General features: G+C 40.1%; 1 protein-coding gene across 1 annotated transcript; it reads left to right on the forward strand.

Annotated features, from left to right (window-relative positions):
• Positions 1-3,933: 3,933 nt before the first annotated feature.
• On the forward strand, positions 3,934-22,004 carry LOC118806508 (probable polypeptide N-acetylgalactosaminyltransferase 8). The gene is made up of 11 exons (XM_036567938.1): positions 3,934-4,171; positions 13,170-13,542; positions 15,299-15,465; positions 15,703-15,886; positions 16,482-16,679; positions 18,186-18,300; positions 18,387-18,572; positions 19,588-19,725; positions 19,881-19,976; positions 20,409-20,576; positions 21,587-22,004. Exons 1-11 carry the CDS (start codon positions 3,982-3,984, stop codon positions 21,719-21,721), a joined length of 1,950 nt encoding a protein of 649 aa, XP_036423831.1. The 5' UTR covers positions 3,934-3,981; the 3' UTR covers positions 21,722-22,004.
• Positions 22,005-24,568: the final 2,564 nt, after the last annotated feature.

The raw sequence follows: 24,568 nt of genomic DNA on the forward strand, positions 1-24,568 counted from the left end.
CAGTGACCTCCACCAGGGAAATGGAGCTTGACACGCCAGAGGCCTCTGGCCCTGACTCCCATGAGGGAGGCATGTCACCAGGATTAAGGAGTTCCTCAAAGTGCTCTTTCCACCGACCGACAATATCCTCATTTGAAGTCAGAGTTTCTCCACCCCTGCTGAATACAGCCTGGGCGCAGCCACCCCGACCACTCCTGAGTCGCCGGACAGTTGTCCAGAACCTCATCGAGGCCGACTGAAAGTCTTTTTCCATGGCCTCACCAAACTCCTCCCACGCCCTGGATTTTGCTTCTGCCACCGTTGCAGCTGCCACCTTTTTTGCCTGTCGGTACCTATCTGCTGAATCGGGAGTCCTTCAGGCCATCCAGTCCCTAAAGGCCTCTTTCTTCAGCTTGACGGCCTCCCTCACCACCGGTGTCCACCAGGGGGTTCTTGGGTTACCGCCATGACAGGCACCAACAAGCTTTTGGCCACAGCTACGCCTGGCAGCTTCCACAATGGAGGTTTTGAACAGGGTCCATTCAGACTCTATGTCCCCTACCTCCTCTGGGACATGAGAAAAGCTCTCCCGGAGGTGGGAGTTAAAATCATTCCGAACAGGGGCCTCCGACAGTCGTTCCCAGCACACCCTCACTATTCGCTTGGGCCTACCGGGTCTAACCCTCAGTCTTCCCTGCCATCTGATCCAACTCACCACCAGATGGTGAGCAGTTGACAGCTCAGCACCTCTCTTCACCCGAGTGTCCAGAACATATGGTCCCAAGTCAGATGAAACGACAACAAAGTCAATCATTGACCTTTGACCCAAGGAGCTCTGGTACCATGTACACTTATGAACATCCTTGTGTTCGAACTTGGTGTTCGTTATGGACAATCCATGCCTGGCACAGAAGTCCAATAACAATTCACCATTTAGGTTTAGATCGGGCAAGCCGTTCTTCCCAATCACGCCTCTCCAGGTCTCCCAGTCATTGCCAACATGAGCATTGAAGTCTCCCAGTAAGACTATGGAGTCTGTAGTCGGGACCCTTTCCAGAACCCTGCCCACTTGCTCCAAGAAGGCCGAATACTCCGACCTGTTGTTTGGTGCATAAGCACACACAACAGTCAGAGTTTTCCTCTCTGCGATTTTAATACGCATTGAGGCGACCCTCTCGTCCACCGGGACAAACTCCAACTGCACTGCCGCCAGCCGGGGACTCGTGAGTATCCCCACACCCGCCCGGCGCCTCTCACCTTGTGCAACCCCGGAGTAGGAGAGGGACCAACCCCTATCCAGGAGTTTGGTTCCAGAGCCGATACTGTGGGTGGAGGTGAGCCCAACTATATCTAGTTGGTACCTCTCAACCTCCCGCACAAGCTCTGGCTCCTTCCCCCCCAGTGAGGTTACATTCCACGTACCAAGAGCCAGTTTCTGCCGCAGGGGCCTAGGCCACCAAGGGCCCCCCTGCAATCTCCCACTGCGTGTATGGCACTGCACCACTCCCCCATGCTGGACCTTGCGGGTGGTGGGCCCACATGGTCCCCCCACGTTGCCTCTTCGGGCTGAGCCCGGCCGGGTTACGTGGGCTGCCCGGCCACCAGGCGCTCGCCGAGGGACGCTACCCCCAGGCCTGGCTCCAGGGGTAGGTCCCGGTGACCCTCTCCCGGGCAGGGTACATGATGTTCTATGTCCGTTTATCATGGAGGTTTTTGGATCGAGTTAGTCTGGGTCTTCACTCCAGACCTGTTTGCCCTGGGAGACCCTACCAGGAGCATGTTGCTCCCGACGACTTAGCTCTGAAGATCCCTAGACCACACAAGCCCTTCCGCCATGACAAGGCCCCGATCCAGGAAGGGCCCCCCAAATCTGCACCCTTTAACTAACAGGAAAAGCTAATTAGCAAAAGCTCAACTAAACAAACAGGTTTTTAGCCTAGACTTGAAAAACTGAGGCTGTGTCTGAGTCACGAACACTGACTGGAAGATTATTCCAAAGCTGCGGGGCTTCGTATAAAAAGGCTCTACCCTCTCATTTAACTTTATTAATTCTAGATACTAATAGTAATCCAGCACCCTGTGATCTAAGTAGGCGTGATGGTTCATAATAAGAGAGAAGTTCACTCAGGTACTGAGGGGTGAAGCCATTTAATGCTTTATAAGTCAGTAAAAGACTTTTATTACCAATGTGGAAATTACCTGGAGGCCAATGTAGATTTGATAAAGCTGGGCTGATATGGTCAAACTTTCTGGTTCTTGTAAGGATTCTGGCTGCAGCGTTCTGGACTACCTGAAGCTTGTTAAAGTTTTTGCTGGAACAGCCAAACAGCGGGGCATTACAGTAATCTAGCCTTGAGGTAATACATGCATGAAAACTAGCTTTTCTGCATTCTGTAGAGACATTTCTTAATTTAGCAATATTACAGAGATGCAGGAAAGTCATTCTAGTAATATTGGTCATGTGCATATTAAAGGACAAATCAGGATCTATTGTGACACCAAGGTTTTTTACAGATGTACCTGACACAACTGAGAAACTACTAAGTTTAAGCATTAATTAGACAGTTTGTTTCCAGCAGCTTTTGGACCAAGAAGAAGAACCTCTGTTTTGTCTGAGTTGGGTAGGAGGAAGTTACTTGACATCCAATCTTTTATGTCTTTTACACAGTCCTCAATTTTATCAAGTCGAGGTTCATCATCTGTTTAGGTCAATATATACAATTGTGTGTCATCAGCATGGCAGTGAAAATTGATGCCATGTTTACTGATAACGGTAACCAGTCGTAGCATATATAATGTGTATAATAAGGGTCCTAAAACATAGCCTTGCGGAACACCATACTGTACTTTTGTAAGAATAGATGATTCACCGTTTACATTTATTAGCTTTATTACCTGTCTGTAAAGCACTTTGATGAATTAGTACTATATAAATAAAAATTCTTACAATTTTCATTGTTAATATTTGTTCTTCATATTTAACTACTAAATGCAGCTGTAAATACCTGTTAGTTTTTAATCTAAATGACTATTTATGTGCAAAACGTGCCAGAAAATGACTTGTAAGTACCATGTATTTAGAAATACTTGTTACTTACCACACCATAAAATAAAGCGCTACCCTTAAGATGTTTCTATGCTAGCAGGACATTTGAGAGGAAATGTGTAAAAGAGATGTTTGATGTAGTTTGATGTATATTTTTTCAAGTTCTGTTACATACAGTGTTTTCACTCTTCTTTTGTTTGTTTTTTTAATGATTTTATTCTTAAGACAAGCTAATCAAAATTGCTGCCTCATGGCACATTTGCTATTGTGTGAATTCTCATGTTAAATAAACAAGAAGCAACTGCACATTTTACTGGTTAATTAAAAAAAATCTGGGGGGGTCGATAACCAAGACTGTTCTACTGTGAACTGAGCTGAGGCCCAGTCTTTGCAGTCCTGGCCTGTCACCCCTCCCTCCCACTTGTATGCTCCCGCACTCCAACTCCCAGAATTCAGAGGAGGATCACATGACTCAGAACTCTCACGCACCAGCATATCCTAGATCAGCATCTCCTCGTTACTGGTAACTGAGTCTAGCTCTATAAATATTGTTTGTTGGTCGCTGCTTCATTGCCAGGTATTGCCTCAGTTTCACTGAGCATTGTTTAACTGACTGCCCTGTTGTGTTTTTCACCTGATTCCTTTTTGGTCTAGCTGTTTTTGTGCTGCTCTGCCTTTTCAGATTTTTTTTGTTTTTTTTTTTTACTCTGCTTGTGTTTTTTTTTTCATTTTTTGCCAAATGTGCCTTTTGGCTTTTGGTTGGATCCTCTTTTTCCAATAAAACCTCAAAACCGGTTTTTATTCATCAGCATCTGAGCTGTTATGACTCGTTACGTTGCCGCTGACAACCACTCCCTGCAGAGGTTTCTGTTACCAGAGCACAGGTGTTTTCAGACCGTCACCTCAGTCTCAGAGAACACGCAGGCACAAAGGACTGCTGGAGTTCTCCTCTGAAAATGAGGGGCTGCACCCTGATTAAAGGGGTGGGTTTCCTGTGCGCTTTGGTGCTTGTGCTGTACACGGTGTGGTATGTCTATTTCTCCAAACATCAGCAGAGCTTCATAGAGAGCAGCAGAGTTCAGAAGACCGGTTATGATGCCATTTTAAAGAAACTGGACGGAATCGAGCAAAAGGTCAAAAAAATAGGTGAGTGTATTCAGGTGGCCTGATCTGATTCAAGACTGCTATGAGCACGAGAGAGATACTTTTATGTGTTTAGTATTATTATTATTATTATTATTATTATTATTATTTAAAATGTAATCCTGGTTCATTTCTTTGAGTGTTGTGTGTAGATTATGTTGGTACTTCTATAAATTAGACCAACTAGCTTTCCAATAAAATTGCCCTCTTCATTATTAGACTTATTTTGTCAGTGATGATGGGTTTTCTTTGTGTTTTCCTGTTATTTTTATTTTACCCTGCACATCATATCCTGGAACTGACTTAGTTTATAATCTGAAAAGTCTCTCAAATGGCTTCCTTCTCCATGTGTAATGTATTGAAAAAATAACTTCCACACCAGAATAGTGCAGTATCTGTTTAATAGAAAGCCTTTGGGATTCAGCCATAAGAGTCACAACTGCCTATTTAACATTCAGTGCACTGTTTGGGCATCAAACCTTCAAAGCTCCATGATTTATGTTGTGCACTATATATGGATTAGAACAAGGGCATCACTAGAGATTAAAAGTAGGGAGCTAAACCTTTACTGAAAGGGTCTTTTTATGGCCCTGAAATATCTGTTCATCATTAACTTTTAGCTAACTTTTAATCTTAAACTTTTAATTGGTGTCATTGAGAGGACAGAAGAATTGCCTGTTGAGAGTTTGTTATTTAAATACCCTCATAAAGAGTGGACAGTGAGGTTATTCTTGGCACTTTTGCTTGTTTACGCCTTCTCTACCTCTGAGGAGACGTTGCCTAGCCTGGACAGGGACAGGGGTAGGTTTTGTGGTCAGAAAGCGTCTGTTTGTGTGCTGTGCTGGGTTGTTTCTCTTTTTAAAAGGCTGTTTTGATGCCTTTTGTGAGGAATGCTCTGATAGATTTTATATTGAAGTGCAGGACTTGTCTTTTAAATTATACGTAGGGACGGCAAAACTGTCTGTGTGGAAGACGAGGAAGAAGGCGGCCGCAGGTGCTGGCTGTGTGAATCCTAAACTGATGTTAAAATGGCTGACGGCAGATTAGAGTGGAGTATGAGTGTTACAGGCTGGTAGATCAGGTAGAGGAGGTTATGATGTGTGGGGACAGAGTGATGTACTGTGCTGTGTCGATGGTGATTCTCATCTAGTCTTCAAGTTCTTATTCTGTTTTAATTGTATAAATTCAGATAAACCTGCTGTCAAGGTGTAATCATACTGCTGAAATAAAGCTGAGTTAAATCTCTCTCTCTCTCTCTCTCTCTCTCTCTCTCTCTAAATCACATCATCTCCCCTCTCTCTCCTTTCTCTCTCTCTCTCTCTCTCTCTCTCTCTCTCTCTCTCTCTCTCTAAATCGTGTCATCTCCTCTCTCTCCCAGTCCCTCTCTCTCTCTCTCTCTCTCTGTTTCGCAACGTGGTGTGAAATACCAAGCGTCGCGGAGTGGTTCCTCATTAGTATGTGCCGCCTTGCATCTGGTGTGAAATGGGTTTTAGATGCTAACATATGTATTTATATATATATGTATTACGTATATATATAAACTGGCTGTTTTAAAAATTCAAATTCACTGAACATCATACTGTAAGTTAACAGAGCAGCTACCCAGATAGCACATTTGATATCCGGCATTTAGATGCGGCCCACATACCACATGGAATGATGGCACAAATGCGGTTGCCAGAACCCAGCCTGTTTACTGCCATTACAGGGCCACATCTCAGTCACCTCTAAACCATGAATGCCAGAACTGACCCAGAACTCAAAAACCATTAGTACAAAAACCAAGTCATTACAAAAACTGCCTTATTGGGTGGAAACGCTGGACAGTGCCATGAGGCTCAGGGAGACGTGGTGTTTAACACTCCTGGACTACCAGCTGCAGACAGCTATGGCGTGGATGGGATTTGAACTGACTATTTCCTGATAAATGAGCAACAGCTTAGCCTACTGCACTACTCAGGTACTTCCCTTTACAAGCTTACACGCCCAAAATGTTTACTACACCATGAAAAGGATTTGTTTCATTTAAAATAAGTGACATGCCTGACAGAAAAGTTTAAGTTCAGTGAACCTCAGATCACTTTTGTTGTTTAACGAACACAACATTTTAAGCAGCCACAAATCACTGTAAACTAAATTTGAATTAAACCGCAAACTAGGATATGTAGTAGTGTTCCTAGTACTGAGGCAGATTGTGTTGAATTAACTAAAATTCGCATTTTAACCGGGTATTTCTCTTTGTTGAAATAACAAATAAAATGGCACAAAATCTAAAACATTTTAGGTTGGATTTTTTACAGTGTACTGTACCAAATATGGCTAAGATCTGAATGTAAACTGTGCTCCCTCAAATCCTTTTAATCCCTGTTTAAAATAATATATGATACATGATTATCATGTAGCTCATATCAGCACTGGCAAAGTTTGCCAGAAGTGGCCCAGATCTGTTTTGAGACATGTGGGCCATATGAGCATTTTAACATGTGGGCCATTTTTGGCTCACATGTAGTTAGCCAGTGCTGACCATGGGCCGGCAGTGCCTTATCTTTGCCGGAAGTGGCCCACATCCGCATGCTATCTGGGTACCATATGTGTTACATCCACAACTTATTATTTGATGCACAACAACATCAAAATTTGAAAGCAGCCAGGTTTTAGATCAGATTTTACATAAAAGTCACTGGTTTGAAACCCAGCCCACCCGCTGCTGTAACGTCAGGTACCCTAACATCGGATGTCCCCCAGTATTGGCCGCTTCCACGCAAGAGCTTAGCTGTTTTGAATTGCCTCAGGTGGAGAGAGAGAGAGGGGAAATACACTAAACGTGGAAGCAGCCGATGTTAGGGGATGTGACGCTATGTGCTCGGGTCAGGTAGCTAGCAGATCTTTAACAGTCCTCAGTGCGTCTACATGCACTTAATAATCCAATGACTGCAGAAAATCTGATTTTGTTAATAGTCCGACCAACGTGTTTATTTAGTTTAATTTAGTTTTTTGGCAAAAGCAGATAACAATGGTTTCAGAGTTAAAGCAATTAAATGGACACAAGTTTCTTTTACGTGCAATATTTCACATTCTTTGACATAAAACAAGCAGGTAAAGAGCTGAAATTTGCAGTTAAAACAGGAAAACAGGAAAAATTAAGCATTAGGATGAAAATCCTAACGCTGAATCTCAAATGGTTTACTGCTCCCTAAATATTGTACCATGAGTTATGACATTTTTGCTTTTATACCCACATATTGTGCTTTATGTCCAGTACGGAGTTATGCACATGATGGATGTTTTGAATAAATAATCTTTATCTTTGATAGTTCTAACAAGTAGAGTTTATGAACCAAAAGAGTAGTAATCTTCACACTGTAAGATAGGCCTTAGCTTGCATGGGAACTTGGACACCAGAGTGCCCTTTTAACAAAAAGGGCTCCAGAAGTTTGTGAGAATCTGCTGTGTGAGAAAGAAGAGCTGTCCTTGAGATGATAAGAACCAGTTTCTAGAGTAGGTGAATTTACAATGCGACCAGTCCCATGGAAAAGTGTAAGGTTTGGAGATGATGGGAACTAAGATGGTATAGAATTTTATAGAAAGGGAGGGGTGATTACTTCATCACCCCAAACAGGATATGAAAATGGGTGTTTTGCGATGGTCTACATTGTGGTTGTCCGGGAACCATCTTGCCATTCAAGCTCAATAAAGAAGAAGGCCTTTTCCTTCCTTCCACAAGAACTCAGTGACTGAAGTCTCTTATTTTACTTTGCTCTTTTACACTTAGACATTTTTCTTATTTTGTTAGAAGAGGTTATACTGCAGTTAGTTCTTAAGGTAATAGTATTAAAACATGCTAGGAGAATCCATCTTCTGCCCACGGGCCTTGGGCACAGGAGAGAGGCTCTTAGGCCCGACACACATATGACCGAATCCAGAGTGGTTCTTTGTAAGACACACTTTACACTGTTTAGATAGATCAGTCCGCAGCCTTGTGGCATCACCTGACCTGAATGTGCAGAGTCACTGAACAGATTTGTTGGGTTCTGCTGGAGAGCAGCGCTGGCGTTTGACAGTTTCTGCTGTAAAATGTGAACCAGCAATGCTTCGATAAGGGACAATAACAGGTTTTGTGACAAAGCGTATTCAGAATGTGCTGTGTGCTAAAAATAACTCAGGACAGTCAGCTCATTTGATAAAGGGTGACCTTTATCATATTTTGCAAATTGACTCATAGCTATTTACATATACATAAAACATTTAAGTCATTTGTATGATGCCACATCCTGACAAGATATAAAAACTACTGTGGGCATCTTTGTGTGCTCATGCAAACTCACTTAAATACCTAACATTAACACATTTACCCAGAATATTACATATATGAGTGTGTTTGTGTTTGTGTATTTTCAGTGATAACGCTCTAAGCCTGTCTAGACCTCACTTTTCTGGCCCATCTAGGTCAGGTACAATGTGCAGCCACCTTATTTAAAATGTCTCCAACTGTTGCTTTGGAGGTGAAAGGGTTTCTCCTGACTTCACATTTAAAGATTAACAGAAAGTAAACATTAAACATTTGCACAACAACATAACTAAGCTAATAACTAATCAATCAACACTGTAAAAATGACTCAATGTCAGTTCAGCCTAAAAAATTACTTTATGAAGTAACAACCAACTGAACTAGTTTTATTTAACTTAAAAAAAACACAGATTGAAAGATTCCTTCATTCAACATGTTTATTTAGGTTGGATAAAACTAGCTAATTTACTTGTTACCACATAGAGTAATTTTTTTATGTTGATCTGATGAGCCATTTTTTACAGTCTATTCTTTGAACAAAGTAATGGTGGTGTTGATTTGTTAAAATAAGGACCAGTAACAGACCAACAACTATAAATATATAACAGTGAGTGTGTTTTAGTACATTCATTCAATAATAAATAGTACATTAACTACAATTTAATAAAATACTACAATAATACATTTAATATACACATACATTACCAGTTACTGATTCACCTGCTGCAGGTGACCGACACATGTCTGAATTTTATATGTGACGTTGATAATGTAGGTAATGTTACTGCAGTTCAACACATATCCAGAAGGTGGCAGCAGTTTTGTGTTAGTTTTGTCATGTATATCGCTGTTGTCGGAAGAAAACCTTGAATCTCCAAAATAATAATTTTACAGGAGAAGGAAAAAACCTACTCTACTTTTAATGTAAGTCAATGGAACCAGACTTTTTTCTAAGCAATTTTGGGCCGTTTCTTTTGGTGCATTCTTCATGAAATTTACACACAATGTAAAAGGCAACAGGCATTTTCAAATCACGTCCAAAACTGAAAAATGACAAAAATGGAGATGCAAGTTTTTCTTCAGAGAGCAGCGATGTGCTATGCATGTACTTGTATATTGTTCGAGTCATCTATCTAGACCCAAAGGGTAAAGAAAAATGGAATTGTTGTTTATTACCATCACAGTTTATATTTAATTTATATTTTATCTACTCATTTTATTTGGCTATTTTGTGGCTTTAGAAAGACAAAGCCTTCAAATACTAAACAGAGAAACCAAAGTAACGAATGAATGCTTGATTATTCAAATTATTAGAGCCAATCCTACTAAATATTGTAGACTTGATAATAGTAAAATAGTGGCAAATCTGAAAAAAAAAAAAAATTTTGGGTCCTATTTCATAACATCCTGCATACACCACTCTGACATGACACCTTTTATTTTTTCATCTCTACAAAGTGTTTGCTCGCGCTTCTTCTGGAGATTTTTAAGATTTTTGAGTCCCCAACACTGAAACAGACACGGAAGCAAACAGTGAAGCTTAATTTATGTCAAACAAATGTGCAGCTCAGTACTGTAAACTCTAATTACTCTAGTAAGAAAGAGCGAAACTGTGAACGTCACATGAACTTTAGTGCCTGAAGCCATTTTGTCTGATGCCTTTTTGTCAAAGGCCGATCCATCAAAGGCTGTCCATTTTTGGTGCTGAAACAGAACGGACTTCTGTCTTTATGTCTGAAACCTGACACTGTGGTATGAGGATGTCTTAAAGCGTACGACGTAAAATAGGTGACTTTATGTACTGGCATAATATCTGCCTGCCACAATGGCACACAATGGCCGCACCTACTTTTCCTGAAATGTGATCCTCAGAGCTGGGTATTTTGGGTGTAAATCATTAAGATATTCAAGCATTTTTCTGTGTAATCAGTACTTCCTCCATATTAACACATTCATGTCTATTTAGTATGATGAGAAAACTCAGGGCTGGCCCAAACAGCATTTTACAGACATCAAATACATGTTGGTATTTCCACAGAAGTACCAGTAAACTCTTGCTCAAAATCAGGCTTCAAAAATAATATTTACATTTTGTAATTAACCATAACTTTAAGTGTGTTCATTACTGCAGTTCAACACATCCAGAAGATTTAATGTGTTAGTTTTATCATGTAAATGCTATGCGTACAGTATTTGAGTCATGTATCTAGACAGTAAGGGCATAAAGACTTGGAATTATCGTTTATTACCATCACGTTTAAGTTCTAGTTTAGTTTTGCTTTATCTAATAATTTTCTTTGGCTACTTTTTGGCTTTAAAAAGACAAAGCTTTCAAATACTAAGTAGAGAAACCAATGTAACAAAGGAATACTTGATTATTCAGATTATTAGGGCCAGTCCTACAAAAAATGTCCACAGAATTTGTTCAGTTTGGTTTACAAGTATGAAGTTTTGTGTAGCCACACCTTAAATTAACATCTAGGGTCAGTTTCCTGGACAGTCATTACACCTACTCCTGTACTACATTTTCCTCACAATGAAGGATGTTTTGTAGTTGAAGTCTAGGCTTAATCCCTGTCCAGGAACCTGACACCCAGAGTCGGCTCCATTATTGTTGCCACAAAAGGTGATGAAGGTGATAAAGGTGTCTTTACGCAAACTAAAATGTAATTTAACATTATAGGACACTTCACTGTCATATGCTTAACACTTGTGTAGTGTTTGAGTCTGTGGGACCCATTTTCAATGATTACTAAAAGAAAAAATGATGCAATTTATTATATTTCAACCTCAGATTTCTTGGCCTTTGCGCATTTTCTGTGAAGAACATATAAAATAACACATTTTCACCACACACTGTACATCCCCTACACATTTATATGACACATATGGTGTTGGGGTGAACCTGCAGGGAATAAAAGTGTGGAGGTGTTGTGTCCTTCACTCTGTTCTCCTCCTACATGGCCTGCTGTTAGTGTGTGTGTGTGTGTGTGTGTGGGTGGACAACGTGGACAGGCTGCTGACTGGCTACAGCTGCTAAAGGAGAACCCTACGCTGGCCACTTGTGATATTTTACATTACATTATTTTACAATTTTTGTGGTATTTTAACATAAATAGTTATGGCATTCAAAGAAAGCTATACTCCAGTTTCATTAGTGAAGTCCAAATTATTCTCAATCATTCCTACATGGGGTGAAATAATCTTTATTTTGCAGTAAAAGCAGAAGTTGGAAGAAACATGGGTTGAAAAGTGAACACAGAGACAGACATGATTCAGAGTGAACACACTTGAACATCCTAAGAGACTTTATAATCACATTCTGCATTCAGAAACAATGTTGAGATGTAGTTTAATTTAACAAACAAATTTAATTTAATTTAAAGTGCAAAATGTACATGCAAATTATTCATATCTGCTACATCACTTACACTTATATATGAATCATACATGGTGTGGAAAAATATTTAATGGAATACTCATATTTCCAAAACATGTTGTACTGGAAGCTGAACTTAAAGGCGCTGTGGAAAGACATTCACAATACATGTAATGTAACACCATATGAGACTTTACCATCATATAACAGTTACAGAAAACAAACGTTTCTCCCCAGACTTGATGGGATTGGCTTACAACTTGCGAGGTGTGATATGATTGGCTGAGCTGGGGATTACACTTTTCCCCAAAACTACACAGCAGAGGATTGCTTTCTCCTCAGTTATGTTAGTAAATCTAGGAGCTCAATTGAGGAAGTGATGGGTTAGAGCAGCAGCAGCAACAGCGCCTCCCCCAGTTCTTACCTGGCTATCACAGTGTATTGTGATGTGAATTCAAGCACATGATGGCACAAATAAGTATCACTACTGATATACATATGTATAAATAAATAAATACACACACACACACACACACACACACACATACATATACATATATACACATATACATCTAACAAAAAGAGATTCGACCATATGTGCTGTACAGGCCTCTCTGGGAATATACTGCACTACTTATCTCACATAGTGCACTATGTACATCATATCTGGTTCTGAGAGTGCAAGTCTGAGAGTGCAGGGCTGAGAGTGTGTGGGGCTGAGAGTGACAGGGCTGAGACTGCGGGGCTTAGAGTGTGGTTCTGAGAGTGCGGGACTGAGAAAGCAGGGCCTGAGAGTGCGGGTCTGAGAGTGTGGATCTAAGAACCCCAGTCTGAGGTGTGGGTCTGAGAATGCAGGGCTGAGAATGCGGGTCAGAGTGAGGATCTGACAGTCGGGGTCTGAGAGTGAAAGGCTGAGAGTGCAGGACTGTGAATCTGCAGTGATTAGTCTCCCCTGGACTAGGGAGCCATTTGAGATTCAGTCAGTGTTTAATTTTAAGGTTTGGAGGCCCAAAAGGGCACCAGGGATAACCCCCAAAAACTAGACTTTTGCCGTCGCTGTAAAACCTCATTGGCGTGTCTCAGAACTTCACAGAATAACATTCATAAACTGAATATGCACCTTAATAAACCTAAAATTATTCCAGGTAATTATGGTCCAATTGTGTGCATTCTATTCTTTTGGTGGCTGCTAAAATACTTGGACTAGATAAGAATAAGCTCATGTTTAAATGAAGTGAACATTAAATGTTTTTGCAATGAGAGCAGCGCTATGCTGGTTAGCCCTGAGAAGCAAATTATCAGTCTGAAGCAGAACAGTGGCATCTTCTCCACAGAGGAGCAAATGGAGCAGAGTTGGAAAAAAGAAGAAAATCAAGCAGAGAAGAAACCAAAAGAAGAGGAGAAACCAAAAAAAGAGGAGAAACCAAAAGAACCGGAAAAACCAAAGGAACCGGAGAAACCAAAGGAACCAGAGAAACCAAAAGAACCGGAAAAACCAAAAGAACCGGAGAAACCAAAGGAACCGGAGAAACCAAAGGAATATAAAAGATTGTTCCCCAACTCATTTCTTTTCTCCAAGTGGGGTGGTGATCTCACAGAGGAGGAGCAGAAGGAGGCACAGCAGCTGTTTGAGGATTATGGCTACAATGTGTTCCTCAGTGACAGACTGCCCCTCAACAGGAGCATACCAGACACTCGAGACCCCAAGTAAGAAAATAAATACATAAATAAACCATAATAAATAAAGCTCCCAGCAGTTCAGCTCCTTTACTGTCTCCATGCAGATACGTCACACTTTTTAAATGAGACAACCAGAAAAAATCATTTTCAGATATACTTAGTGTATATATACATCGAATGATTTTCAGTGGCTGGTTAGGTAAACTTTTCTCATCAGAAAATATTTTGAAAGTAATTTGTTCTGTAAATGTTAGATAATACTCTCTAAACATTTTACTGTGCTTCGATAAAGAGTTTTTTTACTATGTATGTGTTGAAAAGTAAGTACAGTTTTTATGTCTATGATAATATAATGAAAAGATTTATTAAAGTTGCACCTTCTCACAATAACTAAAAGGGGCGCCCTGGCCGAAATGATATAGTCTCTAGGGCAGGGGTTGGCAAAATGTGGCTCTTTTACTGCTCTGTTGCGGATCCACAGCAAAATTAGATTTTTAGGTAAAAGTAAAATAATCCGCCTCTGCAGTAAAATAAAGCTCTGCTGATCGTTCAACAGTTTTAACAGTAAATGGTCTTAAATGCTGGAGTTAATGTAGAACTGCTAATTTACTCTTTAACCTTGAAGGTTGGTATGTAAACTGCTGGTCACCATAACAATGACAACAGTCTCACCTAGCTAGTAGCTAACAAAAAGGCAAAGATTTAAGATTTAAGATGCACATCGATAATTTGGAGACTATGGACTACATTTATAATCACTCCAGCTGCTTTCCTGATATGTTTAATCTGGAACGAGAAACTGTCAAACACTAAATAGTTGTGAAGCTTCTCATTCGCCAGTTTCTTGTTCAGATTGTCCCGTTCCACCTTAAATCATGCAGCAGTTACATCCTGGCGTGTCAGGCACCGTTTAAGGTGGAACGGGAATATTCAAAGAAGAAGAGAATGAGAAGCAACTTCAGCCTCGTAAAAAGTCAAACGTTGGCAGACATTTTATAAGAAACTGTTCCACGTGAGCCGAACAGTTTCCTGCTGGAGATGCGAGAAAAGCGGCTATAGGTGAGCTGAAGCTTAAGGCAGAGCAAAGTAAGTGATTTTTTATTTAGATTATTTTGGCCTATACTAGGACATTAGCAAATACTGAGACATATTTACAACCAAGATGGTAAAATGGACATAAAATGTTGTGGCTCCCAAGGTGGTTTGATTTTTATTGAAAGGACAAAATGGCTCTTCTTAACATTTGGGTTGCCGACCCCTGTTCTAGAGTGAGATTCTCCTCTTTAAAGACTAGGAAAACCCCGTCTGATGATGCATGTTGAAGGTGGGAGAAACTATTCAGGGGCGAAGCTACAAAGGCTTTGGGGTCGATACTTGAGGGCAGGCGGTTTGAATTTTTTTCCACCCTGTCAGCAGTCAGGATTTCTTTATTTCAGTAGATAAGGTGGGGTGGGGGGATAATTCGTGCTGGTTAATGCTAATGATGAAAACACAAAAAAGGATACAGAATTGTGAGTTCTGTTAACCTGTTGAGGCTGAGGGATGCAATGCTGCGCTATTAAATATTAACATCATTATTTGATCATCCTAATATTAACCACAATACAGAAGCATGACTGAATATTGGCAGATTTTGGATTCAGATTAGACTAGATAACTAAAATTCTTGAATGCTGCCTAAAAAGGTTAAATGTGGCCCTAATTGAAGAATCACCTAAACATGTGTTCTTCAGATGTCTAGGCCGACTTCCTGAAGACATTAACTGTGTTTCTGGTCACTCAGATGTGCTACTCAGGTTTATCCAAAAGATCTCCCAACAATCAGTGTGGTTCTGATCTACATGGATGAGGCTCTGTCTGTCATAAAGAGAGCCATCCGCAGCGTCATCGACAGAACACCTCCTCACCTGCTCAAGGACATCATACTGGTGGACGACCACAGCACTAAAGGTCTGTAACTTCACTCACAAGTCTTAATATCATATACAGTAGGAGCTGTGCGATTGTCTTTCCAAAGGTGCAAAGTGAACACCTGCGGTGCCTCTCTGTTCACTGACCACCTTATCTTTACCTGCTAAACAGTCTTGATAAACATCCACAGATCATGTACAGATCTGGGGGGCAGGGAATCATTGACGCAGTGCTGGGTTTAATCTGTTTTTAATCTGAAGTGTTTTTTTTTCATAGAGAATCTCAAGGGCAAGCTGGATGAATATGTTGATTTAATTCATAAAGAGAAGCCTAATGTAATTAAGAGGGTGAAACACAAAGATCGACAGGGTCTGGCACAAGCACGCATTTCAGGATGGGAGGCAGCTACTGGTGATGTTGTGGCCATTTTTGATGCCCACATTGAGGTGCATGATCAATGGTAAAAGGAATTCTTACAAATCCATTGGAGATAATCTCTTTCTTTATGGTGGTGGTGACAGGAACCAGGGGTCGCAGTGTCTACAACACAAATATATCCATTTCATTTTCTGTTCAAAACATCCAGTGAACGTGTAATATTAAAAATAGTGGTTGATTTATTTTTCATTTTGCCTTAGAATGGCCTGCATGTACCTATCTGCTATGAATGGATTAAAGAAAAAGCATTTTAGGTCAAAATCTCATCTAAGAACAGTCCTAAAAGTCTCAGGCATTTGGCAGTGCATTTAGTGTAATAACTTCATGTGATTAAGCTTGCTATTAAATGCTTCAGACGTCTGGTTCCTATCACTACCACTGTGGACTTGGTAATTTTCTCTAAAATGAAGCTTATCGCATCAAGCCACATCTTAACCATTTAATTATGCAGACAGTTTGACATATCAGTGGAATTCCCCTTTAAGTGTCTTGATTAAGGGAGCAGTAGGTGCAGCTACAAAAAGTATGTCATTTAACGTGTTATCTGCTTGTTATCATTTTGTCATTACAGGTTAGTTTTGTGAAACTTAATCAAAATTTCATCCCACACTTTTTAGGGCAGAGCCACTGCTGGCCAGAATAAAAGAAGACAGGACAGTGGTGCTGAATCCAGTGTTTGACAGAGTGACCCCTGACACCCTCGAGGTGGTTAAATACAATGCAGCCACCCATGGTTTTGACTGGCAGCTCTGGTGCTTGTATGAGTCCTTCAGTCCAGAGTGGTACAAACTTAATGATGAGACAGTGCCAGGAAAGTAAGTGACACTCAGTGAATAGCATCGCTTTGCTTATACATGTGAAACATGTTGTGGATACCTGTAACACTTCAAGCAACGTAAATAAAAAAAAAATAATTTACACTATTTTCCTTATACCTGAAACGTAGCTAATCAGCCAAGACATGTTTTGTTGGTATGGCTTTATGTGGCATCCTGAGGTCCAATTTTTTGCCTGGGCAAGCATTCCGCACTGCATGGCTCCTACATTTGCCTACATCTGTAACATGATTCAATTCACTCTGGATAAGAGTGTCCGCCAAGTATTAAAGATAAAATCATCTGACGTTTGCTTTTTTCCATGGAGCTACAAGGTTAATATAACTAACAAGTAACAGGCTTATACTCCACCAATTAGCATCATGCAAACTGCATGTGGAAATGGTTGGTTTTCCTGTCTGATAAGAATCAGAATCCGAGCAAGGAAAGATGCACGATCAGATAAGATAATACTAAAGCTAAACACTGGAGCTAGTCAGTGAGTGTGTTTACATGCACTTAATAATCCGATAACTGCAGAAAATCAGGTTTTGTCAGTAATCCGATCAACACGTTTATATGCAATAGAGTAATCTGATAATGGGAAAACTCTGGGTCTACATGAGTCGGGCAGTAAGCGGATTTCTGCTCTGAAACCAGCCAATAAATTGGAGTGTACTGATGAAGTTAGAGCCCGGTTCTCTTTAAACTCAGGGGCTAACTACTTATTTTCCTAACTAGAACTAGCTAGCTAACAGGCTAAAAGATAGCAAACAAGCTGAACAACTCAATCATTCATGCCACTGGGGCATTGGCTGGGCATGTAAAGATTTGTGGCTCAGCCCATTTCATTGAAGTGTTGTTCTGGGGTATCCTCCCTCACATTTTTAAATTAACCTGTAAAATGTGCAGCTGATACTTTTTTATTTAATATGAAGATTTCCATATCTACAAAATGTGCAGAGATTCAGCACTGTTACAGAAAATGAAAAAAGTTTCCCCAATAATGCCATTATTAAAGCCCTTACTACACTGTTAGAAAGAAAAGGTTCTGTGCAGGTACATTTTTCGTTCATCAAGGTACAAACAATTTAAATGTGCCCTCAAAGATACAACAGTAGTTTTAAGGTCCAGTTGTGAAACTTCAATAAGTTTTTCCAGGTGAAAAGTAGATATTTGCATCTTTTCATAACCTAATGTTTTAAAACAGAACAATAAAATAAAAAGACTGGAGACGAGACGGGTACCATCCCAGTGACAAGAGGGGTACTGCCCTAGTGACAGTTTTGTACCTTTATTCTGAGAGTATATATGATTTACTGTAAAAGACTATATAAAAGGCTACAGAATGTCACTTGGATGGCTTCCATGCTTCAAACGTCTGTGTTTTAGTCAGTGGGCTAGCTGATGTGGACTAGTCCGGTGGCGTACTTCCCAAACAGAAACGCTTAGGGCCCACTGTGTGATGTCAGGGAAATGTGAATTCATTGCTGCTGTTGTTGTCAGGAGTCCGTCCATCATGGGGATCATTGTGGTTGACCGGTTATTCTTTGGAGAGATTGGAAAACTGGACAAAGGAATGGAAGTTTACGGAGGCGAGAACGTAGAGTTCGGAATACGAGTAAGTTGTCCCACGTGTCTTGACTCTACAATCCAAGCATATTAAAATATGTGAATCTGATGAGTCTGGTCTTTGCTTTACTGTAGGTTTGGCTGTGTGGAGGAAGCATTGAAGTGGTGCCGTGCTGCAGGCTTGCCCACATAGAGAGGCTCCATAAGCCATACGCACTAGATCTGAGCACGCCAATGAGAAGAAATGCACTAAGGGTGGCTGAAATCTGGATGGATGATTTTAAAGCTAATGTTTATGTTAGCTGGAATCTCCCCTTAAAGGTTTGTAACTGAAAGACCTGAGCATGTTGTACTTTTTACAGTACTGAATTTTGCTGCTAAGGATTGTGTTTCAGGTAGGCTTATAAACAGTTCTTGTTTTTACTGAGGTGCCTGTTGTAAGCTGTACACAAACTGTAATTTCTACATACAGTCTATTCTCATGTGTTCTGCCGTACTGTCTGGATCTATTACACTTGGACAGTTGGATTGAGTGGATTAAGTTGCACCTCTGTTAGCTTTGAGAAAGGCCTGACATCTTTTCTGTCTGTAGCGTCTCTCTCTGTGCAGGCGATATATTATTGTAATTCGTTATTATATAAAATAATATTTAGAAAATTTTATTAATAAAAAACAAGGCTAGTCCAAATCCATGCAGCATGGGAGAATGGCTGATAAATAAGTTGTCACATTATTTAAGTTAAAAGTTATGCAAGACATGTTTGCTTCGCCTTCCCAAAAAGTAATAGTGAAATAATAATAATAATCACAATAATAATAATAAATCATTTTCTGGTGAAACTGCCATCTGAACCAAGCTTGACATTATTGAAATTACACGTAGCATTTGTTTCAAAAATGCACAGATAAGGTCTAGTCCAAAAAGTCATTTTTAATTATATTACACAATTAGTGTCTGAAGAAATAAAAGGATTTGTGTGTAAATCTTTATTCTCAGTTTCCATCACTGGAAAATTGTCACTCAGATTTATGGAGAACATCTGAGTGCTTTAAACAATGAGATATCACAGAAAGCGTTTGTTAGGAATATTGTAAGGTAGTAAAATGATACTTATTATGTTTCCATTAAGAGCTATACTGTATCTAAAAGTCATATAGATACTCAGTTGTATGTAAAGATATATATAAAGTCTACAACTGATATAATTTTTTAAAAATATGATGGTGAGAGTTAAAACAAAACAGTAAACTGAGGTGGAGATACAATAATCCTTTGATTTGAAACAGAGGCACAGTGAATTCTACATTAAAACAATTTCTGTTTGTTGCTGTTCAGGGTCATGGAATTGATATAGGGGACATAACAGAGAGAAAGAAGCTGAGGGAGAAACTAAAATGTAAGCCTTTCAAGTGGTATTTAGACAATGTGTATACTCTGCTTGATTCCTGGGAGGACCTAGTCGGCTATGGCGTCGTAAGTAGCATTTATTTCTTTTATATTTTGTTCATTCTACGTATTTCAGAAATGAAAAGAGCATAAATTCTAGGTTGGCCTTTCTGGTAATATTTGGAACACTATTCAGTGCACTTCAGTGCCTGATTGGTTCTTTCTCTGCTGATCTTTGACAGATGAAGAACAACATAACAGACAAATTCTGCCTTGATCAGGGACCCGTTCCAGGGAGTGTTCCTATTATGTACGAGTGCCATTACCTTGGCCCTCAGGTATGTTTTCTGAAAACTTCGACACAATCATTTTTGACAGTTGATGAACTAAATATCTCAGATTTTTTTTGCATTCTGCATTTTGCATGTTTTGTACGTCACAATATATATTTTATTTTTTTTTCTAAGGTTTGAACAGACAAAAATGGACCAGAAGGTCCATGTTTAAAAAAATACTATGAATACAATGATGTTTCACACACTGCCCTGCACTAAATCCAATTAAACAGCACGAATTATCCTCTATTTGTAACAAAGCAGGCAGTTCAGTATTCTTGTACTGACAATTTCAACAATATCAGAAAAGCATATTGTTGCCAAATTTATCACAATACCAAAAAAAAATTCATATTGCCCACCTCTAATTATGGAGGCTTGATACACTCAATCACTGCAGTATTTGTTGCTGTTTTATCTACCTTTTTTATACAGAACTGTTACTACAGGCTGAGTGGGGAGCTCTACATTGGAGGCATCAGATCTCGTAGGTACCATAATAATCGTTGCCTAGTGGATCCTGGTGATGGACAAATACCTGGACTGCATGATTGTAAATTCGCCAAGGAGAAAGGGTTCCACATGTACTGGGACTTCAAACAGGTATTTACTCTAAACAAATTTTAGCTACGGTGTTTTCAGTGGCCCTGCATTGCACTATTTCTTGTTTTCCTATCTTAACGCACAAACTACAGTGCTTCCTGAACAGAATGAGTTGTGTAAAGACAAGGCCTCCATCTGCATAGTTGAATGAAACTTCCTTTCCAATCTGCCATGATTTCACTTGATCTGCGGCTCATGGCCTCACTAAATATATTGGTAGAGTTGACTCGCAGGAGGATCCACCTGGCTACTACATCAGGCAAAATCATGGACAGCATATAAGGCCTGGGTTAGATTCCTGGCCGGGTGACCAAGGTCCTTTCTGTGTGGACTTTGCATCTTCCCCCCATGTCTGCATGGGTTTCCTTCAGGTGCTCTGGTTTTTCCCACAGTCCAAAGACATGCAGTCAGGTCAATTGGACACACTAAACTGCCCCTAGGTGTGAGTGTGTTTGTGATTGTATATGTCTGTGTGTCTGCCCTGTGATGGACTGGCGACCTGTCCAGGATGTTTTCTGCCTTCCGCCCAATGACCGCTGGAATAGGCTTCGAATCCTCCATGTGACCCAGAAGAATAAGCGGCTTAGAAAATGTGTGTGTGTGTGTGTGTGTGTGTGTGTGGTATTAATCTTGTTCGTTTCTTACTAAGGTTACAGTTTTTTACTTATTACCATATATATAATACATATAAAAATAAAGCAGACCAACCCCCCTAAAAGATGCCTGATGCCACCACAGTGTCGAAAGGAAAGGACGTTTCATTTGACTATTTGGACACAGCCAGGGAAAACACCAGAGTACGCAATTCAAAAGGAACATGAAAACAATACTAATCATGTTAAGGTGTTGTTATAAAGCCAGTACTTAAGCAGGGAAAGTTGAGCCCTGCAGTTGGAAAACAAATAAGCAGTAAGGCACATTGTGTGGTCTTAACTCCAAAGTTAAGTGATAAAATAACTTTTGTGATAAATAACTACTATGTAAGGTGTCTGTCTTTGCTTTATCTACAGGGACAGCCAATAAGGAACAGAGACACAAACCGATGTCTTGAGGTTACCCAAGGACAGGATTCACAATACCAGCTTGTCGTTCAGGCATGTAGTGGGCAATACTGGAAGATACATAACGTCATCAAAGACTTTTAACCGGTCCAAGGCCAAAAGAAATGGAATGTCTGCTACTGTTTTAACTTATCAATGGACTCTGATTGGAATCACAGGACTAATGACTAGTTACTGATACTGTTTTGTACTTCATATAAGGCTCTGCATCACTTTACAGGCTAATTCCTGCAGTACACTCAATGTTATAATTCACTGTACATTACATGCAGTTACAAAATGTTCCATGCAAATGTTAAAGTTCTCTATGCAAATGGATAGGTACTCTTTGGCTTTTATAAATGAACCAATATATTACTATTTGGTGCTACTAGTAATGCCTGACTCTGGGTTTTCTGGAGTTGACCCTGACTCTTGTCAATACAGTTGAAGAAGTCTTCCTGCTTCCTTGCTGTTAGGACGCTTCTCTGCTTACCTCTGCTATCTTTCATTTCTTTTAAGGTGACTAGATTTCTAAAATAAAAAAACGGGGACATTTTCAGGTCGGTGGTCAATATATCCTTAAAATATTCAATATTTTTGTCTATGGAATAATATGTTTTTTCATGATGGTAACTGTGGCACTGTAATAAACTATGGTGAAGGTGGAGTGATAAAATTGGGTACTAAGTAACTTTGTAATACCTTGTATACCGACTACCCACATTTTCATACCAGCCCTACTGTCTCTCGCAAAAGAGAGTTTTATCTCAATGTGACATTAAATCAACATTATCCCAAAAGTATTGTGAATACACATCACACTTTAACTGATAGACATAAAGACTAACAGCCATAGCTTATGTGTGGTAGATGTAAGAGGAAGGTGGGAACACAGTGTCCCCATAAACGTAGTAACTCACCTTTCTAAATGTGACTGCCCAGTGTTTAATGGGCTGGCCTAATGTCTGTGTACCTGTGCGCAAGACATAAGAATCGATCCTCCAGACACAAGGCTGGTCCCCTGATGTGAAGGGTTTGAATTCTGCACCACAAAAAATTCAGTTGTTGTATGAGCCCATAATTCATATTCATATAAAACATTTTGACTGTAAAAAGAGACCAGTGGCTGCAGAAAAACGTGTGGCTATAGCTCAATATCCAGACCCTAAACACACCTCTGGGTTAGCTTCAGTTCTGGAGAGACAGAGACGGCTGCTGTCAACAAATGTCTGGATGGCTAAAAAGTGATACAGTTTTAAAACAAATTAAGCACTATTTCTACATTGCATGGTAGCCTACATTCAAGTAGACTGTATGTCTATAGAAATCAGATCTATCAGCTGGTAGTATGATTCAAGCCCCCCCCCCAAATACACACACAATCCCTGGGTTCCCCTGTATCTTGAAGACATTTGTGGACATTTGAAGACATTTGTGGTGATGTTATCAACTCACTTGACACTAGCTAGGTTAGAGTTTTACACAGCAGTATTCTCTAAAATTAGGTGAGCAAGTGGTAGAAGTGGTCAGCAGACCACTGTTAGCAAAAACAAGACATTTCTATGGACAGGCAACAAATCATGGGGGCTGTCCCCAAAAAGAAGGGACATCTGGTCACCCTAACTTACTTTCTTTATGTTCAGTTTCTTATGTTTTTTTTTTTTGAGCTATAGTGTCTGGAGCTGCTATTGTAAGTACAGCTGGCATAAATGAGCAATGTGTCTACATTGGAGCTAAACCAAACACTTTGCTACTAATAGCTTTGTAGTCTCATCTTCCACCCTCCACTAACAAAGCATGTCCTGCTAATACTAATGCTAAAGCTGCTGCTCAGAGACCACAGTACAAAGCCAGAGCAGAACACTGGTCCCAGTCACATCATTTACTAAACAGATTTGAACCACTGCAAGGCCCCAGTAAGTTTCCTAAAGAACATAATGCAGAAAGATCTGAAAGTGTCAGCCAATCAGAATATTGGATTAAACACATGGTTTTCTGTCCTTAAATAGCTGTCTAGACAAATTTCAGTCAGGATTTTTGCCTAATCAAAGTACTGAGACTGCTCTAATTAAGAATGACATTCGTTTAAATACAGACTCTGTTCTACTGCTACTCAATCCATTAAATTCTCAGAGATACAATTAAATACTGGGTTGGACTCTCAGAAACTATCCTAAAATGGTTCAGTTCTTACCTGAAAGACAGAAGCTACTTTCTTGAAATAGAAAACAATGTTTCTGAGAGAGTGCCAGTGACCTGTGGTGCCCCCCAGGGTTTGATTTGTGAGCTGCTCTCACTGTAGGATATCTTAAACCTACAGCTATGCAGATGATACTCAGATATACTTGGCCTTCTTCCTAAACAACTATGGTCCCATTGACTCGCTTTGTACGTGCCTTGAGCACATCACTCACTTAATGGGACAAAACGTTCTGCAGCTGAATAAAAATAAAATTATCATAGAATTATTTTATTTGGGAATAGCACCAAGAGGCACAGACTAGCTGCCTAAATGAAATTGAGGACATGGATTTCAGTTTTAGCACTCATGTCAAAGCATTTACTAAATCAGCATTTTAAGAACACTAATGAGATTAGAGATTTTCCAACTAAAGCAGGCCTGGAGAGACTCATACACACCTTTATTTCGAGCAGAATTGATTGCTGACTTGGTCTCTTAAGTGCACTCCCAAAAACAGCTTCCTTTGTTTCAAAACACAGCTGCCAGAGTTCTCACTGTTTTTCAAACACTGTTTCTGACAAGCTGGGCAAGCCTTGGCCTTCTCCTCAATTGCTGCATCCAAGTCTGGCCACCAAAATTAGTTGCAAGCAATCTTCTTCATTCTCACTACTCCACAGTGCCCTGAGTAGACACCAGGCATCTTAAGGGTAGAGGTATTAGAACTGGGTAGCCCCCCAGCAAGCAACCAGACTGAACTGTGAGCTCAT

Source organism: Colossoma macropomum, unplaced genomic scaffold, assembly GCF_904425465.1.
Source record: "Colossoma macropomum unplaced genomic scaffold, Colossoma_macropomum, whole genome shotgun sequence".
In the NCBI taxonomy this organism is placed as follows: Eukaryota; Metazoa; Chordata; class Actinopteri; order Characiformes; family Serrasalmidae; genus Colossoma; species Colossoma macropomum.

Excerpts from the sequence above, each read along its gene's own strand:
- LOC118806508 (XM_036567938.1), top strand. The coding sequence starts at position 3,982 with ATGAGGGGCTGCACCCTGATTAAAGGGGTGGGTTTCCTGTGCGCTTTG. Across the intron at positions 4,172-13,169 it reads GCAAAAGGTCAAAAAAATAG|AGGAGCAAATGGAGCAGAGT; the intron begins GTGAGTGTATTC and ends TCTTCTCCACAG. Across the intron at positions 13,543-15,298 it reads CCAGACACTCGAGACCCCAA|ATGTGCTACTCAGGTTTATC; the intron begins GTAAGAAAATAA and ends CTGGTCACTCAG.